Here is a 23,130-nt window from a genome sequence, read left to right as displayed (position 1 = left end):
TTTTGTATTTCTAAAACAATTAAATACTTTTTCCCCCATTGGACTTTGAGAAAGCTATATTAGAAGGCAGGCTCAGTTCAGGCAATCCATTCAGCAACAAATATTTTTTGAGTGTTAACTATGAGTTGAACACTGTTCTAGGCACTAGGAATACATTATGAACAACAATTAAAAAGTCCTGAACATTCTAAGTGAAGTATGTCACTTTCCATATTTTTAATTAAACTTTAAATTCCAAGGTTCTCTACTAAATGTTATTTTTCATTTTGTTCTAATATCTTGAAACACTTATCAGAAATATATTTAAAATGGCATAACTAAGGACTTTCAGAGAAATAAATTATTTGCAATCTCCTTGAGCAATAAAATTCAATTAGACTTCTATATTCTTTTTTTTTTTTTTTTTAGGAACTAATTCCAGGATTTCATCAGAAAGTAACATCGATCACAATGGCTAAAAGATTACTCTTTTGAGTCTTAGATCAATTCCTATCATATTTGAAAGGTATTTTATGGTTTCCATTCAAATCAATTCTCTCAAGTGTTTCTCATACTTGACTTCAATATTGTATTGGGATGTAGCTCAGTGGTAGATAGCTTGCCTAGCCTATGTGAGGCCCCAGGTTCAATTCCCAGCAATTCAAAAAAATAAAACATAAATAAAGTAGCTGCTAAATATGTTATAAATAAGAGTCTATAAATATGAAAAAAATAATTTCTAAATTAATTTTTATGTTCACTAGACAATGCTATAGATAACTTAAAAATTGAGAATGTGATGCGTGAAAAATCACAAAGGTTTGGGAAATGGTAGATGAATATGCACAAGCCTCCTAAAATAATCTGTATCCACCCCAACACTATGATAATGATCTTCAAAAGCATCAAAAAATTGAGGTTATGGGTGTAGCTCAGTGGCAGAGTGCTTGACAGGCCCTGAGGTTCAATCCTAGCACCATCAAAAATCATTTATATGCTATCTCCTATTAAAGTCTAAACAAGTAAATTTACTTAAAGAAATCTAGTATGTCAAAAATATGGAATTGGGCTGGGGTTGTACCTCAGTGGTACAGCACTTGCCTAGCATGTGTGAGGCACTGGGTTTGATCCTCAGCACCACATAAAAATAAATAAATAAAATAAAGGTATCATGTCCATCCACAACTAAAAAAATATACAACTTATTTTAAAAATGGGATCAAATAAACTATAAAATCTTTATTCAATTCTGACATTAAAATCTTTTATATTTTCTAAAATACTTGTATCAATTATCAATAGTACAAAAACACCTTTGGGGTAAAGTATATAAAGTAAAAAAATAAAAATAAAAAATAAATTCCCTTTCCTAAACTGGAAGAAATGAGTCTTAAATTTTTACATATTCAAAATAACAAAAAAATCTATTTCTAATATAACTCAGAGACTAGGAAATAAAGAAATTACCCAAAATGTTTACTTCACAAAATACAATGAAAAAGGCAGTTTTCTCATACAACCTGTTTGTATCTTTCTTTTTAATATTCATCTAAGCATCAATCTCAAATTGTGTGTGTATACTTACGTTTTTAATTCCTTTGTTATTGACTAATCATTAAATACACATTTTGAGTTAATTTTTGAAGACTGCAGATAGATGAATGTACTCTTTACCTTATATAATCACCTGTTTTTCTTTTTGATCAGAGTTACATGCTTTAAGAAACAGTGCAGTATGATTAGGGTAGTCCACTGCCACAGAATAAAATGACTCTCTATATAATACCAAATGACCCACACAAGTTTTTAAAATCCTCCCAAGCTCCTATCATCGAACTAACCATACTGAACCAAAACTCATAATGGTTAACTACTAGTGATATGAAAGAATATCAAGAGAGCAAATTTTGGGGCCCAGATTAAAAACTTAAAGCTTTCAGTATAACCCCAAGGTGACTTAGACCAAAAGGAAATTTTCATTCTTGGTCACAGCAGAACTAATACTGAAGAGAAAAAAAATCCCAGCAAGGGTTTTGACAGAGTATTTTAAACACTTAAGCAATGAAAACAGTACAGTCAATACATTACCTCGAAAAGGGCCTGGCCATCATGGCTTTTGACAATAAGTTAGGTCAAAGAAATATTTATGCAATTGTTCAGAGGTCATGACGTGATCATCTTTAAAAGAAAAAAAAAAATCCTCCTAGAAAGTGTATGTGAAATATCTACAAGGGCTCTTCTACAGGGAGTAAAGTGAAAGGTGAAAGAAAAAGAATCTGGAGCTGTCATAATGCCCACAAATCTTCTAGGCCTGTTATATCTGTCTGAAATCTTGTAGAAGAAATTATTCCAAGTCCCACACAGGAACTTCCTCATTCATTACTGCCTTATCTTACCTGGCATTCAGAAATCTCCAAATCAGGATGGAAAGATTAACTACTACTTAAAAAGCCTTATGAAGGCACAAATATGGGGATTCAGTGATGCTTGGAAAAACAAAGCAGAATATGCTCACTTCAGACACTATTCTATTTTTAATAAGTTCCCTCCTCTATGCCTCTCCTTCCTTTCAGATGTAAATCCTACCCACATCTCCAAACTCAGTTCAAGTTCTATTTCTTCCACTGAGATGGTCAATATTATTTCAGCTCAACCACACTTTGCTAGTGAGTACAATTTCTGTCAAGTTTAACTGGGTGAACATCTCATATAGATTTATAATATTTTCTTGTTATACACTAATTTCTCGAGACCCTCATTCTTATACTTATTAAGTTTTTTAAATCCTACACATACTTAATAACACTCAAGGTTTACATTTAGTGTGACAATTTAGTTATTCTGCCCAGGCCCAATAATAAGGTGCAAAAATGACATCAGAAACCCTTGCAGTCTAATATAAGGCAGATCACAGATCTGTGCAAATTCTCCAGCCAAGCTCCTTAGAGTCAGAAGTAAAAACCGGAGGAGAATTAGTTTCTATCAAACAATCAAAGGTTGTCATTTACCATTTCTGGGCTACAGTCTCTTGCCCTCCCTCCTTAGACCACTGAGTAGGAGACAGATTGCCTGCATCTAAGTGCCAGTTATACTCCTCACTAGGCAAATTAGTTTAACCAATTCTCACTCTCAATTTCCCCCATATGCAAAACCAGGATGTGAATGGTGTCTGTGTCATCAAGTTGTGGCCAACATCAAGTGGGATAAAGCAGTCCCGGAAAGTGGTTAGCACAATGCTTCTAGAAACAAGATAACAATATTGATAATTCATCTATAAAATGAGTGAGCTGACTTGGTTATCCTTAAGGTCTCATCTACCCAACGCTTATAATTCCATGGTCCTGAAAGAAGAGGGGCAACATGCCAGAAAGGAATCTCCCCTTCAGCCATGCCTTGAACAAATGACATCCTCTGGGCACCGCTTCTTTGACAATTAGCGGGACTAGGAGGCTCCGCGGCCTGGGCTGATCCTGTTACAGGGTGTCACCCTCCGTCCTCACTATCCCTATTCCCTTAGGCCGGCAAGCATTGTCTGAGCGCCTACTGGGTATCAGAACCAGCCTCTTGCCCTTGAAGGCTCACGTGGATGCGGAAGGGAGGCCGGACAACACTCACTTGTTCCTGCGGATCCAGTCCATGAGGGCGCGGACCTCTGGCACTTCGTCCAGGGCTGGGGGCTCGCCGCTACTGAACTGGTCCGGGAAGCTGCGGTTGAGGTCACGGCCACGGCTGTTGTCGCGGCCGCTGACCCCCCGCGGGCCGCCCTCGCTGAGGCCGCAGTCACCCTCACGGGCGCGCTCGAAGCCGTCGGGGTTGAGGCTGGGCAGCACATACACGTCGGTGGTATTGAGCAGGCTGACGATGCGCGGGTCCCCGCGGCTGTAGCCAGATGCCAGCTCGCGGGCCAGGTAGACCAGCACCTGGCGCGACACGGTCTCGTCGCCGTGCATGTTGCCTACGAGCTTCACCTGCGGCCGGCCGCGCAGGAGCGGCCCCTCAGCGTCCGGCCCCGCGTCGTCGTCTGCGAGCAGCGGCCCCAGGCCGGCGGTGAGGCGCAGCACCCACAGCGGTCGGCCCTCCACTGAACGGCCGATGCTGAAGAGGCGAGCCAGACCTGGGGGACCCGCGGCCGCCGCCTCCTTCAACGCCTTGCCCAGCTCCTCTTCGTGGTAGTAGCGGTCGAACTGGCCCTCGGCCGCCTCGGCGCCCGCACTCGTCGTCGTCGTCGCCTCCGCCTTCTTGATGTGTGCCCCCCGGGCCGGGCTCCTCAACAACAGCAGCAACATCAGGCACAGCGGCAGATGGAGGCGCCCCAGCCGCCAGGGTGGCCGCGCTTCCCAGCCGCTCGCCATCTTCCAGCAGCGCCGCTAACCCCGGCTCCGCTCCCGCGGCTCCGCTCTCCGGGCGGCCGGGGCCCGCCGGATCCCCTCCGCACCTAGCAACCCCATCCCGCCCTCCGCTCACGGCCAATCGCTGACGGGTCTGCTGCTGCGTCACGCCAGGGGGCGGGGTTATCCTTAAAGCGACCGATTCCCTCTGGGCGTGCCTTCCTTCCTACAGTCCCGGAGGAGTTTGGTCCCTCGCTTCCTTCCCTAAGGTTTTTCTCCCTCTCTTCACAGCCTCCCTGCTTCCTTTTCCACTCTTGCTCTGCTTCTTCTCTACTTTGTTTCTTCTTTATGGCTTCGTCCCTTAAATTATCACTCCCTTTCCCTCTTGAATACTCTTACTAACTCCCTTTCCATCTTTGTTGCCGCTTTTCTTAGCTGCGTTTTAACATTTTAATATTTAGAGCTGAGAACCAAAGAATCAAAAGATGCCAAAGAATCAAAAGATTTGAGAAAAACCAATATATTCGAAACAATCGACGTTCAAGGAATCAAAGGATGCCTTAGTCCAATTTCCTTTGCACTCTTACCTCTGGATGCGACCTGCCTTAGCTGCCTGCATGCTTTCAAAGCGAATGGGACACTTGCAGTAGTAGAAGGCCCACCACTTAACCAGACAGTCCATTCTATTTTTGAGTTGCTATGTAGAAAGATGTTTCTTTAATGTTCAGCGAAAATCTGCTAGGTCGTAGGCCCCATTTGTGTTATTTATTTCTTTAGAGTTACCCCAATTGTTTCACTGCAACTTGCTCCCTCCTTAGGCAGATTGTATTTCACAGTTCACCTGCCCACCTCTCACACCTTCTCTGAGCAAATCATATGTATATTACTGTGGTCTTGGAATAACATGTTTTTAAGCAGTAGGTTTGACATTCTAGAAACACTTGCTTGAAAAGTGAAATTCCTAGACTCCTCAATGTTTGGCTAAAGCTGGGAAATAGTGTTTCATCAAAACTAGAGAAAGGGTCTTTTAAACTGGTCTTTAAAGTAGGTTTTAATCACATTAGCTTGAAGAAACGCAAAACTTTTTATAAAGTGTGAAATTCTACCCCTCTAACAACATAATTGCAAAAACTGTTGTATTTCTTTCTTTCAGAGCCAGATGTTTCAAGATCCAATCCCTGAACTGTAATTGAACCCTAATATGACTAGTAGAGTTCATTCATTCATTCATTTCTCAAATATTTATTGAGCAAATACTGTATGCCAAAGCTAGACACTGGGAAGCAATTCTTTCTTCTGCCAAATCAGAGACTCAATGCAGTTTGTGGTGAGTACCACAGGAACAGGTGAGGGTGAGGGAATCCTCATTCAACCTGAGAAGGAGGAAGGGAAGAAAGAAGCTGTCAGGGAAGAAGGAGATTCTGGGCAAAAAGATAAACAAGAACAGAAAGTTGCAAGGTTTGAGGGCAAATACTGCAGATCAGGATTACTGTGTGAAGGGAATCACAGTTGTAGAGATATCAACACACAAGCCGAGATCTGGGGGGGTAGGGGGGCACACTTGATTTGGAAAGTCAACAGATTTTAAACTAATTTGGAAAAACCCTTCTGACAGTAGCATAGAGAAAGGAATGGGAGGCCTGAGACACAGGCTGAGAGACCTGTGAGAAAGATATGATCCAAGAAGAAAGAGGATGGTCGGCTGGCTCTCAAGCAACATGCAGATGCGACTTGAGATCTAGAATAGGAGAATGATGGAGATGATGAGAATATTGTGCATAAGAGCCAGCAAGTCACTCCAGTCCTGGGAACTCTTCTCCATGCCCCATTTGGTCTAGTGTACCTTATTATGCACAGCAGCTGCAACTCATAAGAAACAAAGACCCAACTCTGTGCAGAGACCACTCCCCCTTGGGAGTGCTTAATCATTACACTGTGCACATTTACAATAATCCAAATCAAAGGAGCCCCCAGGGACATGTTAACCTCTAATCAAGCATTTCCTTTTCTACCATTTTCACTCTCCTTTGAATCCTCTTTCTGCCCCCTCAGTCCTGCAGCCTCACCTAGTAAGGCCAGCTGAAATGTAAATAAACAAGCTTAAGGGCAAGAGAATAATGTGTAACTTGAGCCAGTGCCCTCCCAGGAATCCTCAGGCCTCCCACTTGCATTTGGGGTTTTTTTCCAGGGCTGAGAGCATTCTTAGCAGGTACACTGAGCCTGTGGTTGCAAGTGAAACCCAAAGCTCCAAATCGGGTCACTGCTCACTGGAGGGGAACAGCAGGGCGGGCAGAGGGCCCGCATTGTATTTGCCCACAGTTGAATACCTTCATCTGTGTCCCAGGAGCCTGGAATCTTGTGACAGGTGTCTCTTTCCTACTCCCCGCCCCCTGGAAAGTCTTGGCTCACACATGAGGGAACTTGGGAAAGGCTTGAAGGTAAAAAGCTTCCTGTTCACATAAGTGAAGTGACAATGACCTGGATTTTTTAAAAATAAGACAGAAGCTATTGGATGGCCAGCCTGATTCAATAACCATTCTTCAAAAGATTCAGAGGTAATTGAGTCACAGCATAGATCATAAAATTGTAAATGTCTCATTATCTGGCAGAAACACCCACAGATTCACAAATTTAATTTGCCAAGCATTTTTTGAGCTCCCAAGCTAGTGAAAGGTCTGCTATGCTGGGTACAGGAGGATTGAAAGATAAATGAAGGAGACCTCTCCCTCCTAGACGTCAGAACCTAATAAGGTCACCCAGAAAAGAAGCATAACAGAGGGTAAGATGTATCTGAAGACCAGGGATATGTAATATGCACCATGCTGAACTATACTGGTTGACTCATTTAATCCTCAGAATAGTCCTATCAGATAGGTAATATCATCATTCCCATTTAGAAAATAAAGAGATTGAGGTTCAATTTCACACAGCTAGCAAGCTCGAAAAGGTCTGACTTCAGAATCCATGTGTTTCACTTTATAATAAAACTGCTTCTCAGTCATGAATTTAAAAACAAAAACCTGCTTTTGGCCCAAAAAGGAAAAAGCAATTATGGTAAGAAGTCAGAGAAAACTTCCCCAATATTGTTAGATCATGAGCTTCATTTAACATTAGGACCAAGTTCAAATCCTGGATCAATCATTTTCCAGCTGTTTGAACTTGAACAGGTTATTTCATTTCTCTGAGAATGAAGTGAAATGATATATATGTAATATGTAATACCTGATATATAATAAATCATCACTATTGTGTGTGTGTGTGTGTGTGTGTGTGTGTGTGTGTGTGTGTTGCTAAGGATGGAATCCAGGGCCTCTTGCATGCTAGGTTTTCTATCAGGCTAGAGCTCATGGCAAATGTTCTACCATTGAGCTACACCCCCAGCCCAATTTTTGTTTTTAAGTAGTAATAAGAATTCTCAAACTGAAAAAAATAATGGATAAAAGAGCATTCCAGGCAGAGGGACCAGCAAGGATAGAGGCACAGAGGAATGCAGTGAATGGTGGCAGGAATAGAAAACGTGTTGGGAGGAGCAGCAGGCACCAAAACTATAAAGGAAAGATGGTGCCAGATGATGAAAGGACTGGAGCACCATGCCAAGAGGGGTTTACTTTATTCTACAGCAAATTGAAAATTTGCAGAGCCATTGGTGAGGAGGAAGGGTACAGATCACATCTTTTTTTTTTTTTTTTTTTAGCAAGAGAATTCCAGAGGCTGCCTGGGGCAGGCTTAAGAATGGTTACCATGCAGACAAGAACTGATTCTGGCAAATTTAGGATGATTGAAAGATGTTTAGGGGTATACAACACACACTGTATTTGAGAGATGTTTAGTTTTTTGGATTATAAGATTGAGCAATTGCTTGAGTAAGAAGGAAGGAAGAAGTAAAAGATGACTTCACAGGCTTGTAAAGAGGACCAGGTAAGTGACTTTGTCATTATTCAAAACAAGGCCAGCCAGGGAAAAGAAACTAAACAGAAGGGGCTGGGGGTATGTGGAGGAAAAAAATAGTCATTTTTTTCCCAAAAAAGGTTTGGGACCTTTTAGGTTGGAGATGCCTGAATGAAACCCAGAGGTGAATATATCTAGCAGGCATTTGGAAGTTTATGAAGCCTGTCTCAGGTGAGTTGAACAGGCAAAGAAAAATATGTAACCATCACAGGTAAGGGCAAGAAGAGAAGCAGAAAGATCCAGCTGACCCCAAATAGTTTCTCTCACAGATCAGAAATTGGAGCAGTGGGGAGTCTTCCTTCAGATTTAGGCTTTGCATCTCTTAAGTCAGTTTAAATGTGAGCACATTTATTCATTTATTCAGTACATATGAATTATACTGTATTTAGTCAGGCAAAATTCATAGCAGTGAACAGAACAGAAGAAAATTCCTGGGGCTGGGGATAAAGTGGTATGCATGAGGCCCTGGGTTCAATTCCCAGCACCACAAAAAGAGAGAGAAAAAAAGATCGGGGGGATTCCTTCCTACAGAGAGTTATGATAGAAGGAAAGTTTGAAATAAATTGGGTTTTAAGCAGTGATAAGTACTATAGAGAAAAATAAAGCAGAGAATGGGATTGGGAGAGTATGATGCAATTTTCAGTAGGATAATGGTAAGGGAAGGACAGAACATTCAAGACCTAGGAGATGAGGAACTGAACCCCATGGATAACTAAGAGAAGAAGAAAACCAAGTGGGAAAGCCTTGAGGGAAGAGTGTGCCTGAAGTGTTGAAGGTTGGGAGGAAATGTACTTTCTGTGTCCAGGGAGGCCAGTGGGAATGGGGTACAGGGGGCAAGATGGGAAGTGGTAGAAGATAGATCACAGAGTAAAGGACTGGGGGTAAGAGTTGTTGCAGATCATTTAGCTCTGTAGACCACAGAAATGGACATTGACTTTTTCAGAGATGTGGCCTGATCTTACTAAGTTTTAAAAGTATCACTTTGGCCTCAGTGATGAATGTAGTCTGTGTTCAGAGGCCAAAGAACCACACAGGAGGTTGTGCAAAAGTTGAACCAAGAAACAAAATGGCTTGGACCAGAATGATAGTAGAGGTGAAGCTGATGACAAGTAATTGGATTCGAGGCACATTTTGAAAGTAGAACTGACAGAATTTACTGGTGGTTTGAAGGTGAGAGAAATGGAAAAATCAAGGCTAAATTCTGGTGCCATCTACTAGATGAGGAAGATTTGGAGAAGAGTAGGTTGTACAAAAATATCAATAGCTCAGTTTTTAGAGAGGTCTATTAGACATCCAAATAGATAGGCAGTTAGACATATAAGTCTGTAGTTCTAGGAGAGATCTGGTTTGAGGATATCAGCTCAAGGGTCCAGGGTGTAATGATTATTAGACCATGAGATGGAATGACCAACAGAGTAAGAAAGTAGGGAGACTTTCAGAAACACATCAGGAGACCAAATCCTGAATCCTTGGGGGGCATTCAATGTATACAGATGGGGAAAAGGAGGAGGAATGAGCAAAAACAACTGAACAGTGGTCAATAACTGAAGAAAAGAGAGTGTGAGCTTTCAGGAGCCACATCAAGAATGTGTTTCAAGGAGGGAAGGATCAATTGTGATAAATGCTTCTCAGAGGGAAGTAAGATGAGGACTGAATTGGAGCAACCGTTGGGTTTAATAATGCAGAGATTGCTGATGGACTTTCTGAGAGTAGTTTTGGGGAAATGGTGCAGGGAAAATCTGAATGAAATGGGTTCAGGTGAAGTGGAATTGGTGAAATTATTCTTTTTTAGGAGTCTATAAAGAAGAATAGAAAAAATAGAACAAAGTTGGAAAGGGATATAAGGACAAGAGAAAGGTTTTTGTTTTGGTTTGGTTTGGGTTTTGGTTTTTGGTTTTAAGATGGAAGAAATTACATGTTGTCCATTATTTCCCATAATTATAATGGTTTGATGATTAAGTAAAGAAAGAAAATTTAGACTAGGGATATAGTTCAGAGCACTTGCCTAGCATTCATGAGGCCCTAGGTTCCATACCCAGCACCACAAAAGAGTAAATAACTAAAAACGAGAGAAAATTTGATGATGCATTAGAGAGAAGAGGGAACTGCTAGAAACTTGTCTTTGAGAATGGTTAATTGAGAAGGGATGAGCTCTTACAGATCAGTGGAGCGATTAATTTTAGGTAGAAGCACAAACATTCAAATGTGGTCACAAATGGAAAGGTAGAACCTATGGGTACAATTCTGGAACACTAGGCCACACTTGTAATCCCAACTATTCTGGAGTCTGATGCAGGAGGATGGCAAGTTAGAAGCCAACCTCAGCAACTTGGTGAGACCCCGTCTCAATAGAAAAAAATAAAAATTGTAGGGATATAGTTCAGTGGGAGAACACCTCTGAGTTCAATCCCCAATACTGGAAAAAAAATGGCTGGAGAGGTATTGAGAGCTGATGGATGTTCTCCACTGAGTGCTTTTATTAATGAGTTGAGAAACAAGGCCATTGGCAAAGAGTAAGGATGCTGGAATAGGTATTGGAAGTTTGAGGAAAGAGAAAGTTATGAAATAATCATCTCAAAGAGTAAGAGAAAGAATGAAGAGGAATAAACGTTTTCAGCCATTGATACTTAATAGGACCCAACAGTTTCCTAACATGTCATTCATACCTGAAAGCTAATGGGACATAGAACAGAGGTTTTGTTTTGTTTTGTTTGTTGAAGAGACTGTCCGATAGCATGAAAAATATGGTTGTGGTTACAGTCCAATGAATTGGGTTCTTCTAAAGGGATGGGAAGCCTCTGAGATGATGAACATAGAGAAGGAAAAGACTATATCATAATTAAAACCTCCATTTCAATTTTTGGTTGGATCCAACTTAGCATTAAAGCCACAAGTGGCCACTCCCTTGGATCACCTGATCAAGAGGAAATCAAATCCCCAAAAACTTGCAGTCCATGAAGCTAGTGATGATGAAGTCATCTCAGAACCCAAAAAGTAACCATCTGAAAGCAAATATGTCTATCACAGTCTAAGTGATACCACCCCTGTATTTATGTGTGTTTCTGTGATTTTTTCTTGCTCAACGCTCACAACAATTCAGAGCTGACAGGGCAGCCTAGAAAAGTTCTAGTTTTAAGCTGCCAGTAACCAGCTCAGGCAAGGATCACAACAAGACACAGCAAATCTGTGATCTTCAGTTCTATCTGCAAAAGCTCTCCAGAGTTCCTGCCATCATACCTTCTATTTTGTTTAAAAAAAATTTTTTTTTCTGGTGTTAGGGATTAAACTCAGCACCCTGCATATGCTAGATAGTGCTCCACCACTGAACTACCAGCCCTATTTCACATTTTTGTTAGACCTAGTTTCTAGGGCATAGATATGCTGCTGCCCAATCATGAGGCCAGGGTAGTGATTTGAATCTGTATCTCCAAAAGATTCATTATTAGCCAACACCAAATGGACAACAATTCTAGTCTCATGAGGCAAGGAGTGAAGGAAGCAGGTATCAGATACTTTCAGTATAAGAAAACCTGGCTCATTCTAGATTAAATAATACATGGAATTTATTGGCTTATATAACTGAGAAGTCCAAAGGAGAAAACTGGGTTCAAGTGTAGCTTTATCCTGTGACTAAATGGTCACCAAGCACATGGTTTCTTTTTGTCCTTGCCTTGCCTTCCACAATGTTCACTTTATTCTGATTCCCCTTGTGATTCCAAGGGGGCTGACAGGAGCTCCCAAAGCCATATGCTTTCTCATTCACATTCAGCAAGAAAACAGAGGATGTCCTTGTCCTAGCAAAATTGCCTAGTTTCTCACAGATTGGAGAAGCTTAGGTCATGTGCCTACTCCTGAACCAATAACTATGGCCAGGGAGACAGAATATGCTGATTGGCTAGTCTTAGGACATAAAGTCCATTGCTGGGTCCAGGGATGGAGTCTAATTTCCATAAATTACCTGGATACACAAATAGAAATCAGAACTGGGTTTGGTGGCTCACAAGCAATTATCAGATACTTTCAGTATCAGAAAGGTCTCTCTCTCTTTTTTTTTTTTTTTTTAGCACTTTGTTTATGCTGTAATCTGTAATCCCAGATTATAGCTACCAGATTTTAGCACTTTGTTTATCTATAGTCCCAGTGACTCTGGAGGCTGAAGCAGGCAGATCGCAGGTTCAAAACCAGCCTCAGCAACTTAGTGAGGCTAGAAGCAACCTAGTGAGAACTTGTCTCAAAATAAAAAATAAAAAGGGCTGGGGATGTGTCTCAGTGGTTAAGCACCCTTGAGTTCAATTCCTGGCATGCGCGCGCGCGCGCACACACACACACACACACACACACATAAAGACACACAAATGGAAGTCAGAGCCTTTGGCAAGGGGGTGGTAGAGAATAGAACCACCAATTGATACCAATCTGCCTATCATACAAGCAAAAACAGCAGAATGTTGAGCATGACTTGTCCTGGACTCGGGTTGGTATTAATGTATATGGGACAGAAGGAAGAAGAGGAAATCCCCTAATGCAGTGAATTAAGTGAGAACATGAACAAAGTGTTAATAGCCAACACCTGCATGACACTTTAGAGTTCACAGTATTCTTCTCATGCAGTTTAGCTGACTAAAGGAAAATCTGTCCTTATTCTGGGTTGTTCTGAACCCCCTTGTTTGGGGAACACTCCACCTTAGAATCTTGGCAGAAGGCAGAGCCTTCTACCTATTTTACAGGCTGACATAACCAGGGCCTTAACCTGCCAGCACAGGGGCACATGACCTAGGTTTAGCCAAATAGATGAACCCCTGACAGTTGTATTGGGAGCCAGTGATACAAAGAAGCAGAGTTATGGATAATTCTTTCTGACTAGTGGAGTAGAGATAGAAGCAACATATAGTTTCTAGAGCAACAGAGAAAACAGGACACTCAGCTCCCAGTGCCAATGCTGTTGGCAGGACAAGCTGCAGCAGCTGGTACTTTGTGACACAGAGTAGTTTCTTAAATTTTGCCACTTGCTTTAGGGCATTGTTCTTATCTGTGTATAATCTCTTATTTTCCAAACTGTCTTGCAAATCTGTGCATTAATCAATGTCCTTTTGAATTCCATTCATTTTATGCTGAATTGATTCCCATGTTCTCATAGTTTGGATCTTATATGTCCCCCTAGATGTTAAAGGCTTGACCACCAGCCTATGACACTATTGGGAATTGATGGAACCTTTAGAAGTGGGACCCAATGGAAAGAAGTTATGTCATTAGGGACGTGCCTTTAGCAGGAATATTAGGATAGTGGTCTTTTCCTCTCCCTCTGCTTCCCAGTCACCATGAGCTGAACAGACCTCCTCTGCCACCTGCCCCAGCCATGAAACACTGTGCTGTCATAGGCCCAAAGCAATGAGACCAAGACATTATAGATTGAAAATTCCAAAACCATGAGCCAAAATAATTCTTTCCTCCTTTTAAGTTGATTTATCTCAGGTATTTGTCACAGAGACAAAAAGCTGACTAACACACATGCCAAAGTTTTGTTTCTTCAGTTTCTTCTGCACCCTTCAGTTTTCTTCTGTGAACCTTCCTCTTCTAGCTCAGGTATAATTTGTTCCTCTTTGGTGAGGATCATCTCAGTATGGCAAGAAGAGCTCATGCACATGTTAATCCAACCATGAGCTCTAATCATGGCTATGCATCTTGGGTGCTTTATCCACCTGGATATGTTAAAAAACTAGAGAATCTACATCTAAATTCTGAAGTTCAGGGACTTAGAATGTGGCTCAGAAGTAGAGCGCACGCCTAGCACACGTGAGGCCCTGGATTCAATCCTCCAGCACCACATAAAATAAATAAAATAAAGGTATTGTCCAATACCTTTATTTTATTTATTTTATGTGGTGCTGAGGTACAACTAAAAAAAATATTTTAAAAAATCAATTATTAAGTTCAGTCTTATTCTTTTTTAAAGCTTATTTTATTCTTTTTATGCTTTTTAAAATTATGCAGTATGGGGCTGGGCTTGTGGCTCAGTGGTAGAGCACTTGCCTAGCATGTGCAAGGCCCTGGGTGCGATCCTTAGCACCACATAAAAATAAATAAATAAAACAAAGGTATTGTGTCCACCTACAACTAAAAAAATAAATATTTTTTAAAAATATGCAGTAAAGATCTGGGGATGTGACTCAGTGGTAGAGCGCTCACCTAGCACGTGTGAGACCCTGAGTTCCATCCTCAGCACCACATAAAAATAAATAAGTGAAATAAAGTATTGTATCCAACTACAACTAAAAAATAAATATTAAAAAAATATGCAGTAAAAATTTAGCACTTTTTTAGGCCACCAACCTTGTGTCCAACACTCACTGTTTGGCAAGGAGATACTTACCAACTCCATCATTGTAACAAAGGAATGGTACCCATTGTGTCTTTAAAGTGACATCACTCAGATGCTTGGTGATTTGTTGGCTAGGCCTACCCTTGGTGGCTTGGGTAATTCTACAGGCGTTTTTTGTTTTGTGTAAGTGGTGCTGGAGATTGAACCCAGGTCTCTGTGCATGCTAGCAAGCACTCTACCCCTGAGCTACCTCCCCTGTCCTCACAAGTATTCTTACCATGAGCATCAATATTTGAACTTCTTGATTTGCACAATTTTGTGGGGGTATTCTGGGTCAAGTATATACTGAGCCATTTTCACAGATCAACTAGGTCCGTTTACAAGAAAAGCCAATATCTTTTTTTTTTTTTTTTTGCGGGGTGGCAGTGCTAGGGATTGACCCCCAAGGCCTGCCTGGCAAGTCTCTACAAAGAGTTGCATCCTCAAACATTAATCTTTTGGTAACTGTATTTTCAACCAGAATCAGTTTCTATGGCTGCAACTTATTGACATAAAACCCTTTGAGTTCAATATTACCATCCTTATTTTACAAGTGAGAATACAGGCTCAGGGAGATTAAGAAACTAGTGCCTAGGACCATTCTATTTTCTAACTTCAAACTGCATACTTTTTCAGTATGTGCGTTACTTACAGATAAAGAGCAACTGGGACAGGCTCCTTCATTTCCAAAAACAGTCCTTTCCTCTCCCGTTCTGCCTAGTGCCTAAAATGCACTATTAGAGAGGTATTCTTTGGGTCTTGAGGTTTTTTGTTTTGTTTTTTCAATTAAAAGGCAAACACTCCAGGGATCTTGAGCATGTATCTGCTGAAACCTAGGGAGTAGGTGGGAAAGGAGGAAAGCCTCACCTACCAGAGGACTTGTTTAGCAGGCTGTTTGGGTACAAAGGCCTAGGAGAATGGAATGAAGCTAGAGTGGACATAGAAAAGGGAGAAATATTGAAAAGGAGGAATCAGGTTGCCAAAGTCAATGGTACCTGTGTGAAGGGCAGAAAGCAGAACTTACCCACTATTTCTAAAGAAGATCTTTGGCTCAGCTTTGCATTCAGAAAAAGAGTGGAACTCTAAGTAGGGGAAACCCCAAGGAAAAATAGATAGCTGGATACTGATGGTTCTCAGCTCTGATTATCATTTAGCATAACCCAGGGAGTTTTAAAAATACTAGTGTAGTGGGGAATGTGGAATGTCTGCTTATTGGGTACAGTAGCCCTATCCCCTTGTCATCAAAGGATGCATTCCAAACCCCCAATATATGCCTGAGACTAGTGTCAAGTTGTATATATACTATATATTTTCCTAGGCATACATATCTATAATAAAGTTTAATATACCTATAATAGAGTTTGATTTCCAAATTAGGCCCAGTAAGGGATTACAATAATAACATAATAATATAGAACAATTATAATAATATGCTATAATAAAGTTATGTGAATGTGGCCTCCCTCTTCCTCTCTCTCTCAAAATATTGGTAAGTTTTCTTCATCAGCAATGACCATAGTTCTTTGCAGTTTGAGGTGCAACAGCAAAATGAACACAATTTTCTTTTTCCTTCCTCACAATGTCACAGATGGAAGATTAGGGTTTTGTTGTTGTTGTTTTTCATGGGACTAGGGATCAAACCCAGGGCCTCACACATGCTAGGTAAGTGCTCTACCCTGAGTTAGCCATGATTTCCTAGCTCCCAGAAGATTTTTTTCTATGCATCAAGCAGCATCAATTTTTGTTTTCTTTCCTTGCTAACGGGAGAGCTTATACCTTTTCATTAAAAGGAAGCACTTTAAGGCTTCTTTTTAGCTTATTCAAATTGCCAGCATTCTTACTCTTGTGCTTTGGGAGCCATTATTTTTTTAAAAAAATATATTTATTTATTTATTTTTAGGTGGATCTTTATTGTTATGTGGTGCTGAGGATCAAACCTAGTACCTCATGCATGGTAGGTGAGCACTCTACCACTGAGCCACAACCCCAGCCCCATTGGGGGCCATTATTAAATAAAATAAGGGTCATTTTATCCTAACACTGAAACTGCAACTATGGTTTTGAAATACTCAGAGAAATACTAAGGGAAGGTAGTATATACGGTGTGAATACACTGGACAAAGGGATGATTCAGTGTCAAAGGGATGTGAGATTCCATCACACTATTCTGAAGAGTGTACCATTTAAAACCTGTGAATTATTTATTTCTAGAATTTTCCATTTAATATTTTGATATCTTGGTTGACCATGGTAACTGACACTGCAGAATGTGAAACCACAGATAAGGGGAGATTACTATACAGTTTCCTTTTAGGGTGATAAAACTGTTGTGGAACTAGATAAGCTTCCCACAGGATAAGCACAATACCACGGAACTACACCCCAATCCCTAAGATGGTTAGTATTATATGGTGTAAATTTCGCCTTGAATCAAAAAACAAAGAAACAAACAAAAATACTTGCTGCCCACAGTATGGGCAAAAGAGAGAAAGAGTAATAAAGAGCATAGATGAAGGTAGACATTTTTAGAAATAAAAGGGGATTGGAGGCAGCTCTTGAGAAGCGTGACACTTATGATCTGTAATGGGATCCGTAACTTCCTTCTAGATTGCTCAAGATAACTTCGTAAAGATCTACTGTACTTGACTTTTTAAGACTTCCAGAAATTAGATTTGAGTTTCTTTTGAATGTGTCTCTGTGCTGAGGTAAGACTGAATATAGCTTACTTTTGCTTGGACTATATTAATATTTATTTTATAAGTTTGCTAAAGGTTAGACCTAGATTAGAGCAACAGATTCAAATGAGACCAAGTGCTTGCTCTATCACCCAGACAGAGTAAGTAGGCCCAGATCTGAAGACATCTTCCAGTTAAAACTGCAAGAAGTTAGGACTGTGTACTGTTGCCTAAAGGATCTGAAGCACAACTTACACCCTGTAACCAGAGAAGTATTTAGTTACCAGAGATGCAGTGGTAGCCAATAATTTCAGCCTCCAATTTTGATGAAAATACTTGCCGAGACTGAACTGGCATAAACAAAGCACATTCACACCCAGCCAGCTGGACTCCATCTCAAGAATACAAGCTGAAGTACCAGAAGGTGAGGAGATTGATGCTATTTATGGGAACGCTCTGCAGCCATCTCTCTATTACAGGTCTGGATGGAAAATGATGCAAAGGGATTTATAGCCCTAGAGAAAGAAGCTACCAAAATACTGCAAGCCCATGCAAATGCGGACGTTCCCTAGGAGAACCTGAAAGCCAGGGACACAAAATCGGGCAGTGGGTTTGCAAAATGAAAGAAGCAATTGTGAGAAGCAATCACCAACTCATAGACTCAGTAGGGAAGGGAAGCACTCAAAGAAATGAAAGAACAGACAATGAAGCCAGAGAAAATAGGATGAACTGGTGCAACCAGAGATCAGACAGAACTGGTAGAAATTATAGCAAATGTCTACAGGCACAAGAGCTGATGCTTCAGTCAAGTTCTGGATTGCTTCTTCCCAGCCCTGACCCTCACCCCTTATTTCTGTCTCCTTCCCAGCACTTGGTTTTGCTCTGTGAGGTCTTCCATCCATGTATTAGTTCATCCAACAGATTTTGATTAAGCACAATCTTTATGCCTGACCCAGGACAAACCTCTGGGCGTACAGAAGTGAAGAGAACACAACTAAGGCCAGACTAAGAGACTCAGAGATTTTAAGCACTAAAAGACTAGGGTGTTGTCTTCTCCAAAGAAAATTCAAAATAATATGTTGTTTTTCCAAGTGATACAAACCCTTACCTATATGCTGAAATCGCTTCTTTCTAAAATTAGGAATTACCAAACTCAGATTTCATTGAAGATGAAATCTTTCACTATTGCTGTGACTCAGCTATGGACACTGCTTGCCTTTAAAAAGCTCACTGGCAGTGGGGGAACGGGTGGGGGGGGTGGAGGTGGTGGCTGGAGGTGTAGCTCAGTGGTAGAGCACTTGTCTAGTATGCATGAGGCTCTGGGTTCCATTCCCAACACAGGAAAAAAAAATAGCTTTGTGGACTTATTCACCATATACTTATACACTTGAATTAGAGGTTACTGAACTGAGTTCAAATACCAATGGGATCCAAAGGGTGAACTTTGAGGATAAGGTCAACTTGGGGAGAGACTTGATGGATGGAAGGTCCAGAGAAGAGCTGTATTGGAATGGGCGAAGGCCAAGTTTCTGAGATGGCTTCCAATAGCCAAGAGAATTAAATTTGAAAGCTAAGAAATTGAGAGAGTTTGAAAGCTAAAATCTGAACAATGAAAGAGTTGTTAGAATCAATGATTTACTGAGTAGAGCTGGATTCCAAAAGTGAGGGTTACAGAATACAGAAAGAGGGAAGGTGAGCAGGTTAGCAAGGTAGAATTTTGGCCCCTGGGCCCAGCAACATGCTGCTTAATGATAGTACTCCCTTCCCAGTTAAGTGAGGTTAGATGTGTCTAGGCTATGTCCCTGGCTTGTGGTTGTCAGTGGATTAAAGAATAAGGATTTCAAGACTTTGGGATTTTTTTTGTACAAGTATAAAAATTTCTTCAAAATCAGGGAGACTACAAAGACATTGTTTCACCTGCCTCAAAGAGTACGCTACTTCTTTGGGAATTCCCCTTCCCCATTCCAAACATAGTTATGGTAGGGTTGCCCAATCATGGCTTCTTCATTCTTCCACTACAGGGTGAACCTAACCCAGCTGGTTTCCACCCTGAATGCTCTGATTGATTCAGAGATAACACATGTCCCAATTTATGATAATCAGAGTTCCCTAGCTGGAAATGCTGCTCAGGTGGACTGTGGATAGATGCCTTAACTTGCAGGAAAACAGGGCTCTAGTTTAGGGGGAACAAGTAAGTTGTGAGAACAAAGTCCTTGTGCAGAGAGAAGCAGAGAGGAGAGCTGCAGTGCACAGGAGAGAGACCTGAAGGTGGTTCCAGTCACTCCCCAGGGCAACACCACGTCTACTCTCCATGGTTTGGTGGCAGGAGGCAACATTCTGCTTTCTACTTTATTTATTTTGTGTTACTTCAATTTCTGTTCAAAGAGTCCTGTCCTAGGAAAGCCATCAAGAAATATTTCCTGAAATAAATTGACTGAGAGAATTTATAAAAAGTTGTACAGGGGACTGGGGACATAGCTCAGTGGTGGAGCACCTCAGCACCCCCCCCCAAAAAAAAAGTTGTAAAGTTAAGATTACAGACCCACTAGAATGGTTAAAATTCTAAAGACTCTCAGTACTAAATGGTGTGTTGGGCATAGTGGCATAATGGCACATCTGGGATTACCTCTGATGCTCGGGTGGCTGAGGCAGGAGGATGACAAGTTCAAAGCCAGCAGGCGCTAAGCAACTCAGTGAGACCCTGTCTCTAAATAAAATACAAAACAGGGCTGGGGATGTGGCTCAGTGGTTGAGTGGCCCTGAGTTCAATCCCTGGTAATTTGATTAAGCACGATCTTTATGCCTGAGCCAGGACAAACCTCTGAGCATACAGAAGTGAAGAGAACACAACTAAGGCCAGACTAAGAGCCTCAGACTATGTCCCTGGCTTGTGGTTGTCAGTGGATTGAAGAATAAGAATTTTAAGACCTTGGGATTTTTGTACAAGTATAAAAATTTCTTCAAAATTTCTACAAGAATGTTCAGGGGATTGGGGATGTGGCTCAGTGGTAAAGCGTATGTCTAGTATGCAAAAGGCCCTGGGTTCAATCCCCAGCATCCCCAGCTTTATTCAAGAGCCCCAAACTGAAAGGAAACCAAATGAGATTGGCCTTTTTAAAATTGTGTATATCATGCCATGGCATAATACTCAGCAATAAAAAAGAAATGACACTGTGATAGATTCCCAAAACATTATGTTGAATCAAAGAAGCCAGACACAAAGGAGTATGTACACTCTGTTTAATTTCACTAATATGAAGTAGAACAGGCAAAACTAACCTGTGGTGATAAAAATTAGACCAGTGGTTATTTAGGAGGAGAGATGGAAAGGAGACACAAGGGAACTTTCTGGGGTAATATAAATGTTCCGTATTTTAATTAGGGTAGCTGTTACATTGATTAATATATTTGCCCAAACTCATCAAATTACTCACTCAAAATCTGCGCATTTTAGTGAGACCCTGTCTCAAAAAAGGACTGGGGCTGTTGGTCAGTGATAAAGCGCCCCTGGATTCAATCCCCAATACTGCATTAAAAAAATAAGAATATTTATATACCTATGTTTATAGCAGCATAATTCACAGTGGTCAAAAGGTGGAAGTAGCATAACCAATATGATTCTGCAACATGTACACTCAGAAAAATGAGAAATTACATCCCATCTATGTATGATATATCAAAGTGCATAAATGCATTCTACTGTCATGTATGACTAATTGAAACAAATAAAACATTTTAAAAAGGTGGAAGCAATAAAAGTGTCTATTGACAGATGAATGAATAAACAAAATGTAGTAGATACATATACTGGTATACTATACACCCCTAACTATTTAGTCCTAAAAAGAAAGAACATTCTAAAATATGCTACAATAGGAATAAACCTTAAAGGACCTTAGGGTAAATAAAAGAATCAAGTCTCACACACACACACACACACACACACACACACACACACACGAAAAAAAAACATTATATGTTTCCACTTATAGGAGGTCCCTGGAATAGTTAAATTCATAGACAGAGAGTAGAATAGGGGAGACCAAGGACTGGGGGGCTGGAAATAGGAAGTTATTTCAAGGGTGCTACGTTTCAAAAAGACAAGATTTCTAGAGATGGGCCGTGAGAAAGGTTGCAAAACAATGTGAATGTACTTAATATCACTGAATTATAAACAAAAGTGTTTGAAGACGATAAATTTTAAGTTTTGTATATTCTACCACCATTGAGGGGGAAAAAAAGAGAATATTGAAAAGAAGTTGCCAAGCAGGGACATGGCAAAACAGCAACCCAGCCTCCACCTACTACCACCTGCATTTCATAAATGGAGAGATAATTTTGAAACAAACAAACAAAAAATGTAAGAAGGACATACTCTCAGGATAAAAGAATAGTTTTTGCCTCAAATAATGACATTTGAACATGTTCTCCCACATCATTCTTACTGTTTTTTATTTCACCACAGTTTAATAATAATTTTTTTAAATTTTTTTCAATAATCACCAGTTTGGAGATCAGAGTTTGGAACGACTACAGTACAAAGTGGGTTGATGGTACCCTCAAGGATAAAAACCCTGAGCCCACTAAAACAGTGTTCTGATCCAATATGATATTTCCTGGACCCCGAAAGCACGCTTTCATACAGGTTATAGAAGAAAATCATGTAAACATGTCTCACAAACAGCTATTGGGAGACAGAAGCCCAGAGAGGCCTCCCCACCAGAGCAAGAGCAATGGCTGGGAAATACAACATTCTCATCCTGATGCATTCAAATAGCACACTTGTGGCTCTTTTGCCCCTGTGTTCTAATGTGCATGCCTTTAATGTGGCATCAGCTTCCCCAGCAAGAGCTCTTGCAACTGCGGGTTCCCAGAAGGCAGGAAGTGAAGCAACCCAAGCTAGATGCAGCCCCAAAGTTGAGTCTGTGTGGTAATGGCAAGGAAACCAGAAAAGGTAACGAGGAGCATGAAGCTCAGTGCTACAAAGCTTGCTTAGCATGCACAAGAGCCTGGATTCAACTCCCAGCTGGGTAGGGGGAAGAGAGTAAAAAGTAATAAGTATGAGACCATAATGAAATTCAAAGTTGATTGCAAGCTTCAATCTTTGCTATGGAGTTCCAGAAAATTCTGAGAGTCTGCACAGTGGCTAAGCTTTGTGAGGAACAAGGAGAATGGGCATTGAAATTGGAAATGGTCTAGGAATTCTCAAGGTCGCTTCATATTCTTTAAGTGGTATTAAAATGCTTTATTAAATTAGCATGACAGGGCTAGGGTTGTGGCTCAGTGGTAAAGTGCTTGCCTGATATGTGTGAGATACTGGATTCAATTCTCAGCACCACATATTAATAGATAAAATAAAGGTATATTGACAACTAAAAAAAAAATTTTAAAAAGAGACACATTTATAGCATTAGAACACATATATTTAAAAGATAAAAGACTGGGGGCTGGGGATGTGGCTCAAGTGGTAGCGCACTCGCCTGGCATGCGTGCGGCCCGGGTTCGATCCTCAGCACCACATACAAACAAAGATGTTGTGTCCGCCGAAAACTAAAAAAAAATTTAATAAAAAAAGATAAAAGACTGAATACAAATAAATAATATAATTTTTAAAAAATTAGCATGACAATGTTCCTTAATGTATATCCAAAATGATGTATTAAAAAGAAGCTACAACTGGGGTTGTAGCTCTGTGGCAGAGCACTTGCCTATAAGGCATGAGGCACTGGGTTTGATCCTCAGCACCATATAAAAAAATTTTTTTTAAAGTATTGTGTCCATCCACAACTAAAAAAAAAAGAGGAAAAAGAAGAAGGAGGAGGAGGAGCTGGGCACAGTAGTG

General features: G+C 40.7%; 1 protein-coding gene and 1 non-coding gene across 2 annotated transcripts in view; one reads left to right on the top strand and one right to left on the bottom strand.

Moving 5' to 3' along the window:
* The window catches only part of Cpd (carboxypeptidase D), a 74,352-nt gene extending 69,974 nt beyond the window's left edge, over positions 1-4,378 (bottom strand). The window contains exon 1 of the mRNA XM_076871837.1: positions 3,595-4,378. Coding sequence (XP_076727952.1) covers positions 3,595-4,331 — 737 coding nt within the window. The 5' untranslated portion in view covers positions 4,332-4,378. The remainder of the gene's footprint in view (positions 1-3,594) is intronic.
* A 15,901-nt stretch (positions 4,379-20,279) lies between these two features.
* On the top strand, positions 20,280-20,351 carry Trnat-agu (transfer RNA threonine (anticodon AGU)). Its single transcript has one exon. It is a non-coding gene; the product is annotated as a tRNA-Thr (tRNA).
* Positions 20,352-23,130: the final 2,779 nt, after the last annotated feature.

This window comes from Callospermophilus lateralis, chromosome 11 (genome assembly GCF_048772815.1).
Source record: "Callospermophilus lateralis isolate mCalLat2 chromosome 11, mCalLat2.hap1, whole genome shotgun sequence".
NCBI classification, from domain to species: Eukaryota; Metazoa; Chordata; class Mammalia; order Rodentia; family Sciuridae; genus Callospermophilus; species Callospermophilus lateralis.
The sequence above is the reverse complement of the archived record's forward strand: the minus strand, read 5'-3'. Positions and strand labels throughout refer to the sequence as shown.